General features: G+C 56.2%; 5 protein-coding genes across 5 annotated transcripts; 3 read left to right on the top strand and 2 right to left on the bottom strand.

The window, feature by feature from the left end:
- Positions 1-1,459: 1,459 nt before the first annotated feature.
- CHGG_09878 (uncharacterized protein) lies at positions 1,460-4,525 on the top strand (the record flags this gene model as incomplete). The annotated part of the gene is made up of 3 exons (XM_001227804.1): positions 1,460-3,540; positions 3,594-3,853; positions 3,918-4,525. 3 exons carry the CDS (start codon positions 1,460-1,462, stop codon positions 4,523-4,525), a joined length of 2,949 nt encoding a protein of 982 aa, XP_001227805.1.
- A 538-nt stretch (positions 4,526-5,063) lies between these two features.
- On the bottom strand, positions 5,064-6,371 carry CHGG_09877 (uncharacterized protein; the record flags this gene model as incomplete). The annotated part of the gene is made up of 5 exons (XM_001227803.1): positions 5,064-5,095; positions 5,169-5,602; positions 5,865-5,966; positions 6,024-6,263; positions 6,367-6,371. The coding sequence occupies 5 exons, from the start codon at positions 6,369-6,371 to the stop codon at positions 5,064-5,066; spliced, it is 813 nt and encodes a 270-aa protein (XP_001227804.1).
- Positions 6,372-7,781: 1,410 nt separating this feature from the next.
- On the bottom strand, positions 7,782-10,239 carry CHGG_09876 (uncharacterized protein; the record flags this gene model as incomplete). The annotated part of the gene is made up of 10 exons (XM_001227802.1): positions 7,782-7,841; positions 8,104-8,139; positions 8,519-8,598; positions 8,669-8,858; positions 8,916-9,077; positions 9,133-9,316; positions 9,365-9,477; positions 9,538-9,697; positions 9,758-9,864; positions 10,030-10,239. The coding sequence occupies 10 exons, from the start codon at positions 10,237-10,239 to the stop codon at positions 7,782-7,784; spliced, it is 1,302 nt and encodes a 433-aa protein (XP_001227803.1).
- Positions 10,240-12,261: 2,022 nt separating this feature from the next.
- Positions 12,262-12,847, top strand: CHGG_09875 (uncharacterized protein; the record flags this gene model as incomplete). The annotated part of the gene is made up of 2 exons (XM_001227801.1): positions 12,262-12,547; positions 12,618-12,847. 2 exons carry the CDS (start codon positions 12,262-12,264, stop codon positions 12,845-12,847), a joined length of 516 nt encoding a protein of 171 aa, XP_001227802.1.
- A 618-nt stretch (positions 12,848-13,465) lies between these two features.
- CHGG_09874 (uncharacterized protein) lies at positions 13,466-15,080 on the top strand (the record flags this gene model as incomplete). The annotated part of the gene is made up of 2 exons (XM_001227800.1): positions 13,466-13,852; positions 14,301-15,080. 2 exons carry the CDS (start codon positions 13,466-13,468, stop codon positions 15,078-15,080), a joined length of 1,167 nt encoding a protein of 388 aa, XP_001227801.1.
- Positions 15,081-16,082: the final 1,002 nt, after the last annotated feature.

Below are 16,082 nucleotides of genomic sequence, written 5' to 3'. Positions count from 1 at the left end.
TGATCGCTGGACCTTGGGCGGACGGTGTGTCGTGTTTAGAGGCGTTGGCGGCGTGTCGACACTGCGCAACTGTTTTTAACCACTGATTTTTAAGATGCGGGTTGGCGGCTCTCGATATTTTCCTGGCGGCTTTGAAAGTTTTCGAAATTTTTGCGGGAAGCTCCCGCACGGGCCATGTGGGGTCATCTTGGCTCATGCCGCCGCGCTGCTTGTGGGGTTGCCAGTCTGGGAGTTCTGGCTGTCAACGCTTCCACCTGTCTGGCAGCTGTTCTGATTGAGTCGCGTGTGATCCAGCCTCGCTGCGGCTCCAAATCGTGAGTTCGAAGGACCGCTGTCTCAGACCAACCTCCACACGCCACGGCCCTCCAATTTTTTGGCCTATCACCACGGCGTGCATGTCGTTAAGTCGTCCACCGCGTCCTCGCTCCCCGTGGCCCGGCCGCCAATCGTTCAACACTCGGGCCAGATGTGCCGCATTGGAGCGTGGCCTCTGCGTCTGGGTCTCGGTCTAAATGGCAACATCGACAGTAACCAACTACTTTGTACTTAAACGTTGATCCCGATGACATACCAGCCCGCCACTTTGTCTCATCCGCTCCATGCAACCCATAGGATGAAACCATTTCGGGATGACCGGCCCATCTATTTGGCTGCTCCTTCCACAACAGGATACCTGCCCATCTCATTGCACTGCCGAGAACCGGCCTTGGGTCGCTGACCCGAATAAGAGCCAGGAAGGCTGACCCACGAAGCTGACACCCCTCCATCCCTCTCGGGTGTTTCCCTACTCGGGCTGCATCCGGCTTACATTCATTTCTGTTTCGCCGGCGAATAGCCTCAGCAATTGGGGCACGTACGCGGCTCAACCATCGAATTTCTCGGGGGGCTTGAGATGAGCTCAAGCACGAAAAAGGGGAGCCCCGTCCCCAAGATTCGGGTGACAGGTTGGGAAGCGACGGAGTGGGAAGCCGCTGTAATTGGATATCGTCCCTGAAACGGTGCACTTGTCCAATCAGCAGGCTAGGAAGCTCCCAAGCAGCGACTTGCAGTTCGGCGCCATCCCGCTCTTGTCGGTCAGCCGCACACAGAGGGCAATTGTCGAATCTCAACCCCCGGAGGAGTTGTGCGCAGCTGCGATGAGCACCCTCACCGAATCCCTGCAGCCTTATCCCTCACACCGAAATTACGACGTCATATAACAGCTGCACGCAATGGCGTTCACCACCTTGTCGATGCTTCCAGACTTTGTTCCCGGGACACCGTCGTCGATGCGCAATAGTGCCCAATTCCCCCGGCGTCCCGGGTTACACGAGCTTGCTTGCTTTCATGTCAAGTGTCTGCTGAGCATATCTTCTGCGGCCCCCTCCCCGACCTAGTCCACGAGACCCGGTTCGATCAACTTTTCCGGCCTCGACTATCCAACAAACCCTTGCATGTCAAAGGCCTGAAGCTGAACGAGATGGCCACACGATATCCTGCTTCCGGGGACCACGCCCGGCCTTCGACAAACGACACGGCAACAACAGCCCGCCAGGCGGAAAACCCAATCAATGTCGACACCGAAAGCCTTGGCCCCCTGATGTCTGGCACGGGCCAAGTTGCTCTGTCTGGCCTCGCGAAGGAGACCATCGCCGGTACTCCCCGGGAGGAATTCCCCCCCGGTGGTGGCACGGTCCGGGAATCATGGGTGTCTTATGCCTCAACGGCCGCCAGCAGGGATTCAGTGGTTCCTAGTCTGTTCTCGGTCAGGGCGTCAACCGTTTCGGCCGCGACACGATACTCGGTCCGTCAGTCCTCGATCGAGTCGCCCATCTCCGCCACTAGCCCAACGTATCAGGAACATAGGAAGGGCAGCTACCCTCGGGACCGCTATTTCTGCACATTCTGCGACGCCGATTTCTCCTCAAAGACAGAGTGGAAAGCCCACGAGTTTGAGTTCCATAACCGGCGGGAGCGATACCTATGCAGGAGCTGCCCAGCGGTATTCTCAGAGGCAGTACGCTTTGCTGATCACCTCAGAACAAACCACGGTATTGAATCCATTGAAGCTCCTCCCGAGCCCACCGAGTACCGGCCTACTCGAAGTGCCTGGGGTTGTGGGTTCTGTGGCGCAGCCATTTCTTCGCGGAATGAGTACCTTGAGCATGTCGGCGAGCACTACGACGAAGGAAAACAGAAATCCGAATGGCTGCACACCTTTGTTATTGAGGGATTGCTTCAACAACCCCAAGTGGCATCTGCCTGGATGGCTTTGGTCGCAAGGGAGGAACAGTCAAGGGGCGCCAAGTTGCGGTTTCTATGGGATTCGGACACAACCGGTCGAGCCACCAACGAAAGAGAGCCCCACGGCCTGCAAGACATGCTTGAGCTCTTCCCAGCAGGCGGCCAAAAAGCAGATGAGGTTGTGAAAGTTGCCTACAACAGCGCTCAGATTCGACTCAATACCAACATCAGCGACGACCTCATCAGCAAACTTGGCGTAGGAAGTTCCGAGGCAACGTCGAGCAATCTGGCCCAGCGTCCCTTTCAATCCCCGTTGGACCTACATCCAACTGAGCAGGAGGTAACAGATGACGTGGTCTCGCCAATATCGCCATTACCTGCGCCCCTGCGGCCGCCCACCGCTCCGCCGCGGCTTTCGCACCCATTGCCTCCATGGCTTGAGTCGAAGTCACGGCCGTCCGAGACCATCTCAACAACTTCCAGCTCCGGCCCGCCAACACTTTCCCTCCCTTTGAGGCCAAGCTCAAAAGCACTGCGCCGGATTGAGAGTTCGCGAAGCCTTGGTCCCACGAAGCAGATTGAAGATGTCAGGGCCCTTGGCCGACCGGCGGTCAACGCCAACACGCTACCCCTGCTAGGTCCCTCCGAGGCCCCTCTCATCTCTATTAGAAGGGCAAGAGAGTCACGGCCTCGTCTATCGGTTACTCCGGAAGAGTCATCATCTACAATTGACCAAAGAAGAGTGTTATCGACACCATTATCCGTGAAACCACATACGAGCTCGAGCACGCTGTCCACACACACAAAAGATGACTCCCTTGGGTTTGGTGACAGTACAAGTGAGACCGTGTCAGATGACAGTCTTTCGGAACCCGATTCATGGCTGGAATCTGGCGGTATTCCCACGGCTACCAAAGTTTGGAGACAGTCGTTCCAACGAACGGTCGACCGGGGGATGACACGGCTCTGGGTCCGGTACAGCCATGACTGGGATGCTCTTGTCAGGCAGTATGTTGGCGACACAAGCGGCGATTCGGGCCAATACCGAGAGTCTTCGGGGCGTGTACGCAAGTGCGCATCTTCGCGTTACGCGACAAGCAACAATCTCCGTCCCAATGCGCGGTCGTTTGCCCAGGACGAAGAGGAGGACGGCGATGAAGGCGAGGGGTATCCAGCTCCTTCACAGATGTCCAAGCGTAACTCGGGGTCTGCGAAGAGGTTCGCATGCCCCTTCAGAAAACACGATCCCTTCACCTACAACGTCCAGGACCATGAAGTGTGTGCGATCAGATCGTGGTCGGCGATCTCCAGGTTGAAGTGCGTGCCAACCCTCCATCAGCCCGGCATACTGAGACTAACTCGTCAAATAGGGAGCACATCTACCGCAGGCATTACAAGATCCACTGCCAAAGATGCAAGCGAACTTTCAGCGAGACTAGGGAACTAGCAGACCACGAGATGTTGGTCACGGGTTGCGAGGTTGTAGATACCATTCCCCCGGGTGATATCACGGCATACCAGGAAAAGCAACTCAAGTCGAGAAAACACACCACGCGGCGACAGACGGACGAGGAGAAATGGAGAGATATCTACCGACTGCTCTTTCCCAACGAAGAAATTCCATCGCCATGTAAGTGGCTCCATGAGGTGCCCGAACACGAGGGATGGCGGACGGGTCGCTGATACGAGGTCAGATCCTGAGGCTGCGGAGGACATGGGGCCCAAAACCGCCGAGTCCAGTGTCAGTTTCAACTTCCAGCACTTTCTTCTGAGCGAGATGCCGACTTTATTCACCAGAACCGCCGAAGAACACGCTGGGAGACACCTCCAAGCTCACGACGAACTGGCGTTGGGAGCCATCCCGCGCATCATCGAGGATGCCCTTCACAAAGCGTTCAGGGCATGGGAGGCAAGGGGTAGCGAGTTACCGGCCGGGGAGGCTTCGGTAGCACTGATGAGCTTTCTGCCAGAGACCCCAGGTTCGAGCGCTTACAATTTCGGGCAGTCCACCGCGTACCAAACCCCGCAGTCCGCCGTGACAACAGACCACAACTTTTCCCAGAGTCAGTTCAGCAACCCGAATTTTAGCGTCGAGGCTCCACATGGTCATATCGCCAACCCTGACGACTCTGGTTTTGTGGACGACACTTTCTTCGCACCCGAGCCTCTGCTCGACTTCAACAACTTCGTCCCGCAGTATGAGAGAGGCGCATGGGAACCAGGCCTTGGTATTATGGGCGGGGGTGCGTTCGGGGCTGACTTAAACCCGGGGGACCACTTCCGGGGCTTCCATGGTGGTTAGAGAGCAGATTGCTCCTACTGCTGGCCAAATGACCCCACCCGATACTATTAGTGTGCATTTTCCAGGTGCTTGGTGTCCTCAGCCGGGCGTCAAATCTACCCTTTTAAAACTAGAGCATAGAATAACTAAACTTCATCCCTCATCCCACGCCCCTCCCTAACAGTCACCATCAAAAGCAAGCTGCGATCACCTCTCTTCGCTCCATTATTGGGATGGGCAGGGGTAAGCAAAGCGGGTACCAGGATAACTTACTTCTCTCTTACACCAATGCTATCAACTATCCAAGCTGTATGGTAGGCAAGCAACAAAATGAGCGAAACGATGACCCAGTACCGACCAACTGGCACCGTTGAGGGAAGTGAACCAACACAAGCAGGGATGTCTACAACTTGTCTGTGTTACCGAAAACAAGCCCGCCACCCGAGTAGGTACCTAACGTTTGAAGGGGCGTCGCGGTGTTCCGTACAACCAACATGATTAACCCGTCCTCTACCAACGCTCCCCCGTCCAACTCCTAAATCATCATAACCACCTCACCTTACATGCTCATGCCAGGGAGCTGGGGAAGCCCTATTACCATGCGTTAGCACCGTGTAACAAAAGCACGGGCAGGGTAGGGAAAGGAGGCAACGGCAAAACGTACACTTATCATAATCCTCCCGCGCCGCCTGCTTGACCGCGCACGCGCGCGCCGTCTCGATATTCTGGGTGCGCAGGCTCGCGCACTGCGCGCCGAAGCAGCCGGAGGTGTCCATGGCGCGCTGCAGCGAGTCGTCCTTCCACCCGAACACGTAGTCGCCGTGCTGGCCGAGCCCCGTCGGGTCGCCCGTGCTGAGCACGAACGGCTGCGAGCCGTCCGCCGGCCACTCCGCCTTGTTGTTGAAGGGCGTCGTGTCCCACACAACTTCGTACATGAGCTGGGGGATGCGCACTGGGTGGGAGGCCGGGCAGTTGCCGCCGAGGGAGAGGAAGTTGGCGGGGCCGGAGGTTGGGTAGGCTACGTGGTCTTGGGTGGTTGGGGCCGTGTCGAGGTTTTTGCCGTCCCCAAGCATCTGGGGGGGGGGGGGGGGGAGGAACCTACGTCGGGAAGTGGATGTTGGTGCGGATGCCGCCGGGGCAGACCTTGTTAGGGAGCGCCTCGGAGTCGACGCTGTCGTCCTGGCAGGGGGCGCCGACGTCGCCGCCAAAGTTGGGGCCGGTGTAGCAGCGGTAGCAGTTCTGGCGCTTCAGCTTGGTGTCGGGGCGCGAGCGCATGTTGGGGTCGCCGACGAGCATGCGGAAGCCCTGTGGATTTGTCAGTATGGGGTATGGGATGGTTGGAGGGAAGAGGGGGGGTTACTGACCGGCTTGAAGGCCGTGATCTTGCCCGGTTGGGCCGAGACGTAGTAGACCAGGATACCACCCTGGGTCTGGGTGCTGAACCCGGTCGTTAAACTGGAGACTTCGAGCAGGTCAGTATGTCGGCTTCCCTGATTTTATATCCTAGAACTAAACCTACGCAGCGCCGCCCTGGGGAACACGCTTGTAGCTCCCGTTGCGGGCCTTGAAGTACAAGTTTGCGGTCCAGTAGTTCGAGAAATCGTCGGCAAACTGGCAGGTCGTGCAGCTGGCGTGCTGCGAGACATCGTCGGTGGGCATGGTGACGTTGAAGGCGTTGCCCCCGACGATTTGATGGACGTGCGGCGAGGGGACCTGGCCTGGATTGACGAGAGGGTCGATCCGGTCAATGACAACTTGGCTGCAGCCGAATCGCAGCATGGTCAAACCGCCGCCGCCGCCAAACTGGGGAGCCGCCTCGGCTCAGGGCCGAGAGGGCGAGGAAAGCAGACTTTGCCGTCCACTTCATTTTGGGCTAGTTGACTCGCGGTCGAGGTATGGAACGTAGGTTGTCAGCCTTGTCGTACCGGGGATGCAGCGCCAAGGGGAAGCGGGAGAGAAGGTTACGGCTGTCGGTGGAACATGGAATGCAACCGCGAGCGTCTTCTCATCTGCTTTTATACCACTTTTCGCAAGTAGGAGAGAAGCATGAAACCCCACGCTATCCCACGGACCTTTCCGTTTAAGGCGCCAACTGCCGCTCGGGCTAAGTGAGGCAAAGTGCCGAGCCCATGGGGCCAATGGGTTGTATAGGGGCAATATCCCAATCTATATTGTTGCTATAAGCTGGGACCTATCGGAGCTAGTTTTGAATGCGGGCGAGCTTGATTGGGCTCTAGTGGGGTAAATAGAGAAGGAGGCAGGGTGATATAGGCGCTTCCACGGCAAATTCCCCAGTCGGCCTGCACCAGTACCCCCAGCAAGACGTCACAAGGGTGGCGGCCTTGCCTGGGCTGAGAGTACGGCAGATCTATGATAGGACAGGAGATAGCGAAGAACACACAAAGAATCCGATGCAGAAGGTATGGGTTACCATATTTGGAACCCCAAGGGGCCCAGAGCAACAAAGCCCGGAGATGGCGTAGCAGCCAAGGCCATGTGGTCGACGCATCCATCAGTGATGAGCGTCTCTAATCGCAATTTACCAGCCACCATATGTTGTCATCGCCGGGGTGACGGGATGTGTTTGTTGGTGGAAGAACGGACTAGACCGGGTTCTCGAAGGTTCATAACATTCCATGATCCCTACGGCCTCGTGGTTAGCCTGCTCAGTGAAACCCTGTCATTTCTCGGGCTGAGTTGGCCCGACTAAATTTATGTGCCACGGCAGAGTAGTAATAGCCCCCGATCAATGTATGGAACCGTCTAGAAAAGCTGCGAGCGGAATGGGGGTGGCCGAGAACAGAAGATGGTTGGTGGCTTTTCTCTCGCAAGGGGGGTGTTGAGTGAGTCGGGCGAGAGGAATCAGCATCACCCAAAGACATATAGACGCCTTCTCGTTAATGAATATCCTTGCCCGTCCTAGTTATCTCTTTACTTGCTGCGATGTCGCGATTTGACATACACCATGCTGCCTCTCTTCCGAGGCAGGCCTTTGGCCCCAGTTTGCTAATCTATCTCCTCAAAGACACGGTCTGATCCCGCTGCCCAGTTATGACTCCCTAGCAAACAGAGATTACGAGAAGTACCGACAGGCAAAGTCTGTGATCGGAAGACTTTTCCAACGTTGTCTCGTAGTGGCTTTCGTCTAATCTCGGAGTATTAGCTACATGTATAGCCCAGTGCGGAAGATCTCAGAAGAAAGAGTTGGCCGAGGCTCAAGTTCCTTATTAACTTTCAACCTCCACAAAGGTGTGACACGGGAATGATGCAGTGTGCGTCAAGAACCCGTCCTGCTCATGAGAAAGGTACGAGCGAAGTTGGGCGGCACGTCGCGGAACTGCCGCGGTTAGGCTCCTAACAAGGGGCAGGTCCGGGAGCCCCCAGTCACAAACGCGATGAATGGGTTGACAAGAAACGGCTGGGTTCCCGACCAATCTTGACGAGTGGAATGTTGAAACGAGTAACTGCCGAAACCGCACCGTTTCCTTTGCTCAGCTCGGTCTCGGTTTCCACCGGATACCGGAATCAAAACCGTGGATGGCCTTTCGGCATCCTCCCGAGGACTTTCTCATCCGTTTCCCATCGACCAGGGCGCTTACGGTGTTGCTTCCCTGCTCCTCCTGAACATAAAACGCCTAATTTGATTAGTCCTCCAATGACGATTCCAGTGCGGGATAAGGGACCACAACGCCACCTCGTTGCACTGGGCCCTAGCCCTGGCACAAGAAGGGAGTGCTTCCAGAATATTATGGAAGGAAGACCGTCGGAGGGGACAAGGGAAGCTCTTTAGCTTTAGCCTTATCGGGCTCATGATAACTAACTCATGGTGATGATACTGCTTACGTATTTATGGCAAATCCCAGTTGTTACCTTATGCTAACTGCCAGCAGTAGGCCCCTCAGGCCAAATATGAGCGGAGATATCTCCTATTGAACATGAAACCTTAACTTTTCTCCTGCATCCCCATCACCAGCCTTTCTTTTACCATGTCACTGGAAGTTTGACGATACCAACATCACGCTGCAAAGGTGTGTATTCAATATCCTTGATCGGGACGGCAAGTTTCAAACCGGGAGCCTTCTTGAACAAGAACGCTAGGGGTAATGGTCAGCTTTCCTGATTCTTTTTGTCCGAAAATATCCTCAAAAACCGGGTTTTGCTTACTGAAAGCGCTCCTGAGTTCGGCCTTGGCCAGGTGCTCGGCGATGCAGCGATGGTCACCAAATCCAAAGCCCAGCGGATCCTCATTGGGCCACTTACGGTGCATGTTGAACGTGTCGGGGTTCTCGAAGATCTCTTCGTCACGGTTGGCCGACTGGTTCGACGCGATGATTCCCTGGCCGGCCTTGATGAGCTGCGGCATACACATGTTAGTCATGGGACGACAGTCTGGGCTCCTCGGACTCGTTACCTGGCCGCCGATCTCGATATCCTCCTTGGCCGTACGCTTCATGGCCATCGCCGAGGCGGTGTGGTAGCGGCACAACTCCTCCACGAAGGGCCCGACCCACTTCGCCGGGTCAGCCTTGAGTTCGGCCAGCTGCTCCGGATGCTGAAACAGGGTCACAACACCCTAAGGTCGGTTAGTCGTTGGTTATTTGTCACGGCCCTGGGGTGGAGGGACTCACGAGGGCGATCATGTTCACCATGGTCGCGTTGCCAGCCACCAGCAAGAGGAAGGCCATCTGCACGGCATCGGCTTTTTCGAGCTTGCCGGTCTTGACGTAGTTCGTTGCCAGCTGGCTTACAATGTCGTTCTTTGGCTCCTCTAGACGCTTGTTTGTAAGCACAGTGAGGTAGCGGATCAGTTCACTACCGTCGGTCAGCTTCACTCTTGCATCACTTGCTGGGTATGCGTACTCGGCCGCTGCGGACGCGTCACGCGCCGTGGCACTTCCGTTGGTGCGGATCGAGTTCTGCTGCGTCAGAAACTCCAGGTCCTCGAAAGGTACACCAAGAAGGGTGTAGATAATCTGCCTCCGTCAACACCGATTCCTTTCTCAGGAGGTGGGTGGGAGAGGGGAGTGCCTTACATATGACGGAACAGGCAGAGCAAACTCCTCCACCAAGTCGACAGGTCCATTGGTACATCCCTTAGCCACCATTCGATCCAACAAATCATTCACCGTCTTGTCGATATACGGCTCCATCGATTTGACCTTCTCAGGGGTGAACCACGACTCGACCATGCTCCTACAACCAACACATCAGCATCCATCCGTAACCCGCGAGACCCTGAGTCAACAAGCCTACCGATGCCTCATATGCTCGGGCGGATCCATATCGACAAACGTCGGCCGCTGCTTGCCAGCCGCCTTGCCACCATCACTGAACTCGGGGAACCCAGGCCGGGAGCGCTCCTATCCCAACCAAGCAAGTCAGCATTGAACCACTCCAACCCGCAACACATCCCTCACACCACCACCAACCTATCCCGCCCCATCCCACCCATCCACCCACACCCAACCCCCCCACCCCCCAAAAAGAAAACACCTAAGAAAAAGAAAAAAGAAAAAATCACGCACCTTCGACAACCTCCGATCCGTCGCCACCCGACAAACATCCCGATACTTGGTCACCAACCACGCCGCCGAGCCATCATACAGCCTGACCTGCGAGACCGGATCGGTCGCACGCAGACGGGCAAACTCGGCGGGGGGTTCCAGCCCTGAGGCGCGCTGGAAGGGGAACGCCGGCATGTCCTTGGTGGCGGGGTTGGGAGCGGTGGTGCCCATGGCTGTGGTGGCTTTGGTGGAGGGGGATGTGTGGAGGGTGCGGGCGTGGGTGCGGGGGGTGGTTGTGGTTGTGGTTGGGAGGAGGATGGTGAGGGTGAGGGGGAGGGTGGTGCGGGTTGCGGTTGCGGTATATACGCGGTTCATGGTGGTGATGACGTGGGAGGGAGGGAAAGGTGGAGGTGGGTGCTGAGTCGGGCTTTTTTATATACAATGGGGATGGCGGGTTTCGGACTTGACGGGTGGGTTCACGGGTGAATGAATGAATGTCGTGTTGGTGTTACTGGGCCTGGACTGCTCGGATGGTGCTTAGAAGGCGTCGTATAGCCCAAGCTAATATAGACGTTGGAGGAGGCGCGTTGGCCGTTGGGACTCGGCATGTGCGCACGTCAGTGCATCATCGATGATGCTCGGAGGTGGCTGATCGGACATGCGAGTTCCCGAGCCCGGGCCTCTCCGCTCACATTGCCTGTCTTTTCCCCTGGCCTAGGCTCGTTAGGTCACGTCACGGGCGCATATACATGACAAGCTACAACTGTCTTGATCAGATGGGATCCGTGGGGATGCCCGGCGAAGCCGTTCTTCCGCGGAGGTCTGGAGGTGTTTGGTTCCAGATCGGTTGGCCGTTTTGGTGGAACTTGAAGTAAAACTGCCTTCTCCAATCAAGGCAGACCCTGAATATTACCGCGCCTTCTATTCGTTAGTAAGGGGGGTGTTACTCATGACGGAGCTTGGTCTGCGGGGTAGGGATAGCTGCGGAGGTGGTCTGATCGCAGTGAGCTGTGGCGGCTCAAGGACAGGGACACAACCTAGACTTCCTCATCCTGTCCAACATCGCCCAGACGTAGTTGCACTACAGTTCCCCGAGCGCACTCCGATCGTTCCCGACATATCTCCTGCCGAAGGCCGGAAAGAAGGTTGGTTGCACTTGAGGCACTCATGAGACCTGTGTTAATAAGGGGAGGAGGGTAGCATGCGAACAAAGAGTTGAGGGGGATATATTGATACTTTCCACCCCGCGATGCTGTGATCTCTAAAAGCCGTGATACGTTCTACCGCGCTGGTTTCCGGCTCGTGATCTCGACTTTTCTTGAATTGTGCTGTACGCCGGAGATGCTCAAATCTTGGGGCCATGACCGAGTTTTCGTATACCCGATAATATCGCCAGGCACCAGTTGTCCAGTGTTGCCGTTTTCGTGGAACGGCGGTTAAGACACAAACAGTTTAGACTCCGAAAGAGTCGGGGGCGGCGCCGAATTTATGCGAATCAGCAGAGGCATTATTTACCTCCGCGGCATCCCGGGTGCTCGGGTCGCTTCTCTCGTTTTCCGCAATTGAGTCTGGCACGACCCACTGGAGATTTATTGCAGCGGTTCCACATGCACTGTCGGCCACCTGGCAACCGGCTGTTTCTGACCTGCAGATCAACGAAGCTCAAACCTCAAATCTGGGGAAATCGGCCCCCACTTGCAACCTGCATCGCCTCGCTAACCCATCCCTGGACCGCATCCCGCCGCAGATGGGGTCGCACTCTCGGGCCTGCCGGCGACGTGCCATTTCAATCTGGGCTACGACCGACTGATCGACTTCGCAAAGCCAAATAATTCCACTTCCAACTCCTAATAGAGAATAACGAGCACCCGGCATGATGGGAAATCAGTGGCCTCTCACTCGGGCTTTGTATGGTCGTCGCACATCAGTGCCTGAGTGACATCACGGTCTGCTACTGCGCAGTGGACATCATGGGCGATAACAATGCGCGATATCCACGATGCACGCTCAGGCTTTTGTATTTATCTCCAGGCTACCACTCTCACTTCCACCAGAATCCAAAATCTTCACAGCCTAACCCGCGTGACCTGCGTGCGCTCTGACCCTCGACGCGACTTTTTAACATCTCCCGGGCAGGTCCCGTTTCCTTCAACCTCCATCATAAGCCAACACTCCTTTCGACTTCACTTCTGACCCATTTCCAATCATTACAATCTAATACTATTTAATAACCCACCAAACCAACCACCCACCATGCCCCTCGAAATCATCAACCTCTCCGCGATCGCCCGCAACCGGACCCGCATGGCCGCGCGGCTCGGATTTGAGTCGGTGCGCGACCTCGAGAGCTGGGAGGAAGAGATCGTGCTGGACCACTTCGCCAACTTCATTTGCGACTACCTAGCGATGGGCTACACGGTCGAGCCCGACAAGCGCGAGCTTGTCAGCTTCATCAACCTGGACGAGTCGGTCGAGGAGCGCATCAAGATGCTCGAGGAGAGGAGGTTCGAGATGGTCCTCGACCCGGACAAGAGCGAGTGTGAGTACTTTTTTGTGTTCTCTCTTCCACGTGACCTGGGATGGGATGGGAGGTTAACTGGCTGCTGCAGGGACCGCTAAGGATCATTACAAGCAATTTGTGGTTGGCGTCGTGGCCGATGATATCTGGCTCGGCAGGTATGGTGTCGACGGCGCTATTCTCTGCACCCGTGATTGGACCCCCAAGCAGACGACCCTCAAGATGGTGAGGTTTCTTGAGTTCTTGGTCCAGGAGTGGGTGCAAGGCCCGGGTGATGCCACTGATAGGCAGAAGTCAGGGCAGATGGCTGTCCGCATCTAAGCACACATGGCCCAGTGGTGTAGGGCGGCATTTTTGGTCAGTTAACGCATTGCATAGTTGGAGTTGGGGTGCATTGTCTGGGCGTTCAAAACTCGCGGGTAGATCTCGTAGATTATTTTTGTTTTCTGATTTTTAAAAGAAGAAAGAAATGGGAAAAAAAGAAGAAAAGAAACAAACACCAAGATTTCCTCTTGCGGACAGGATCCAGCTGGACGGCACTGTGATGCAAACCACGCCAGAGGGCCTATAACCAACTATACATACCTATTTACACCCTTGCACTGCCTAATGTATCTGTTGATCATACGAAATATTCTACCATGAAATTGGAAGTGTCCGCTCTTCGTCTACATGTGCACCCCCAAATGTACGATTTTAGGTGGCCCTCTCTCTAACAGGCTAACCCCTAGGCTCGCTCAGTGCGATCTATACGATAGAGACTGGTGTGCCAAAACGTGCAAAGTCAGGACGCCGTCGCCCACGAGATATAGCTTGAGGGATGTGTTTTACCGGACCCTTTCATTTCGCCGCATCGACAGTCTCGAGGACGGCATGGATGGTAGAACGCGCGGCGCGATCCGGTTCGGTCATACGACGAATAACTTCATCCATCGGATCATGCCCGAGTTCTGCAGGCTTGGCCGAGAATCAGTCTTCCCAAATCTGCTCCTCGATGCCCCGTTCCGGAACCGGCAGCTCGCCACGCAGGTACAGCATAACCACACCCAGCGCCCAAACGTCCCCCGGCGGGCCTCGGCCCTCGCTGGGATCCTCCAAGAATTTCGGCGGGATTCACCAGGGCGTGCCTGCGCTTTGAGGTATCCCGGTGTCTCGAGCGTTCTCGGTGCTGAGTCCGAAGTCGATCAGCACGGCGCCGCGGGCGGCACTGAAGAGAATATTGCCGGGCTTGATATCATTGTGACCAACGCCGCTCTCATGAACAAAATCGAGCGCCGAGACCATGTCACCCAACACCTGGCGGGCATCCGCGAGCGTGCCCGAGAAGTAATCGTCAGGGCCTCGCCAGGCCCTTTGGACGGGGGATGGCGCCGCGATACTAGCCGAGTCCCAGCATCAACCCCCTTCTTCTCGGGCCCTTCACTCACCTTTCATGCTGTCGATGGACGCGGGGTTAAAGAAAGAACGAAACCATACGCGTCTGGGTTGCAACGTACGGCCCGGATTGCGTGAATGCAGGGCGGCATCTTGGTCAATCGACCAACGGCTGAAATGGTTGGTTCAATAACTGCACAAGGGTTGGCGAGTGGTTCGTGCTTACACTCAGTCAGGTCGTAATTTGGCTTGTGCTTGGTGAGCTCCGACTCTGCTGCAAGCAACAAGAAACTCTGGAGTTCGTTGGTTTCCGTTGGTTTCTTTTTCCCTATCCTAAAGGATACCAAACCGCAATGAAATGGATGCGGGCTCACGCAAACCCTGGCGACCCGATTTCGAGGACGATTCGCCCTGGCGCTGGGAGTGGTGGAAATTTGGGATGACAGCCGAAGATCTGTTCACGACCCTGGACGAGAAATACAACACGGCGCCGTACAGGATTCAGAGCTACGAAGCTTTCCACCACGACGTCAATGAGATTGCACACGAAGCCAGCGACCTCGCCGACTTCCATGCAAGGCTGGCACTTCGCCGGGATAAACGCCTCCAGGAGATGATGGAAGCTTGGGACAGCGTCTCGCGCACCATCATCTGGAAGACCGACGTCCTCAACGACAATCCTCCGCGCTGGAAAGCTTTTCGTAACTTCCCTTGGAATCGCTCTCTGGACTCGATTGTCCAATTCTTCCAGTCGCTCCTTCCGCCTCCTACACCCCCGGCTCCCCGGCTCCATGAAGCACCCTCCTCCTCAGGCTCGGCGGCGATCAAGCCAACCCAGACCGGCTCACCCCCACCGTTGCAAGACACAGTCCGGTCGAACCCCGCTATCAAGACAAGTGAGGCCAGCCTGCAGCCAGAGACCAAGCCAGCTTACCCGCCCCCTCCCAATGATGCCCGTGATACCCGCGGCCGGAAGGAATTTAAGGATGGCCAGGGAGGGAATGGGGGGCATGAGTCCCCAACACCGCAACCCCCACGCCATACCGGAGCACCCCCGTCACCGTCAACATCAATACCAAAAGCAAAAGCAAAAACTCTAACAAGGAGCGCCGGCGTCACAAAGAACCGACATAACCGCCTACCCCGGCAACGGACTCCTGCTGTGAGGCACTCACGCTAGAACGCCCAAAAGCCATCATCACTCGAAGAGAATGAACGTCCTGCGCCGCGACGCACGAAAACACCAGATAAACTCGTGCCAGTCGCAGGCTTGCGGGCCACACGCCCAAGCTCAGCGGGGGTTGAAGCAGCTGGAACGACGGATCCATTACTACCACTCTAATATAACTTGAGGCATGCCGGTAGCTTATCTGCTTGTTCAAGGGGCTTGCCTGGCAGAAAGCCGGGCGGGTGGCGCCGGAATCTGTCCATGGACGGACCATACACGCTTTCTCTCTCCTTCGGGGCAGGATACCTTAGGTACCTAGGTACGCAGCACATCGCCGCTTCGCTTCCAGTTTTTGGAGCCACGGGTACGACTGACATCACCTGACACGCACCAAGTGCTTGCTGTCTTAGATGACGTTGACGGACGCTCGAACGCCCGAACGCCTCCCTCGTATGGCTTGGGGCGTTTCCGGTTATTTGCCCGTGTATTATCATAGGAGAGGTCCCCGAGGTAGTAACGCCGGTATGCCGCTGCGGTATGGCGCGCGAGACATTCGAACACCTCGTACTCGAATGCAACGGAGCCGCAGATAAACCTCATCCCTGGCCAGACGACGGCGCAGAGCTACTGGAGTGGCTAGATGACGTGGAGAAGGCTGCCATAGTGGTGGGGTGGGTGCTTGGGCTGGGGAGGCTGAACGAGTTCCGGCTGGCGGTAGAGCTGGAAAATGAGAACAACGAAGAGGCCCGCGGCGGGGCCGAAGCGGAGTAGCAGAAGGGCATCGATGGAACAGAGGTTACGACTCATTTTATCTATTTCGTTACTTTGACCTCGGAAGGTGGGTGAGCCCTTTCGAGGAGATGGATCCACGGGGTAGCGGCAAGGCCGCAGCGGAGGTGCGGAGGTTTTCATCCAGCTTAGGCATGGTTTTTCCTACCGAGTTAATCGCTGAGGGACCGCATGTACTTAGTACCTAGCGTGATAAGAGAAATAATAATAATAATATCATAGGAG

This window comes from Chaetomium globosum, genomic scaffold, assembly GCF_000143365.1.
Source record: "Chaetomium globosum CBS 148.51 scaffold_7 genomic scaffold, whole genome shotgun sequence".
In the NCBI taxonomy this organism is placed as follows: domain Eukaryota; kingdom Fungi; phylum Ascomycota; class Sordariomycetes; order Sordariales; family Chaetomiaceae; genus Chaetomium; species Chaetomium globosum.
The sequence above is the reverse complement of the archived record's forward strand: the minus strand, read 5'-3'. Positions and strand labels throughout refer to the sequence as shown.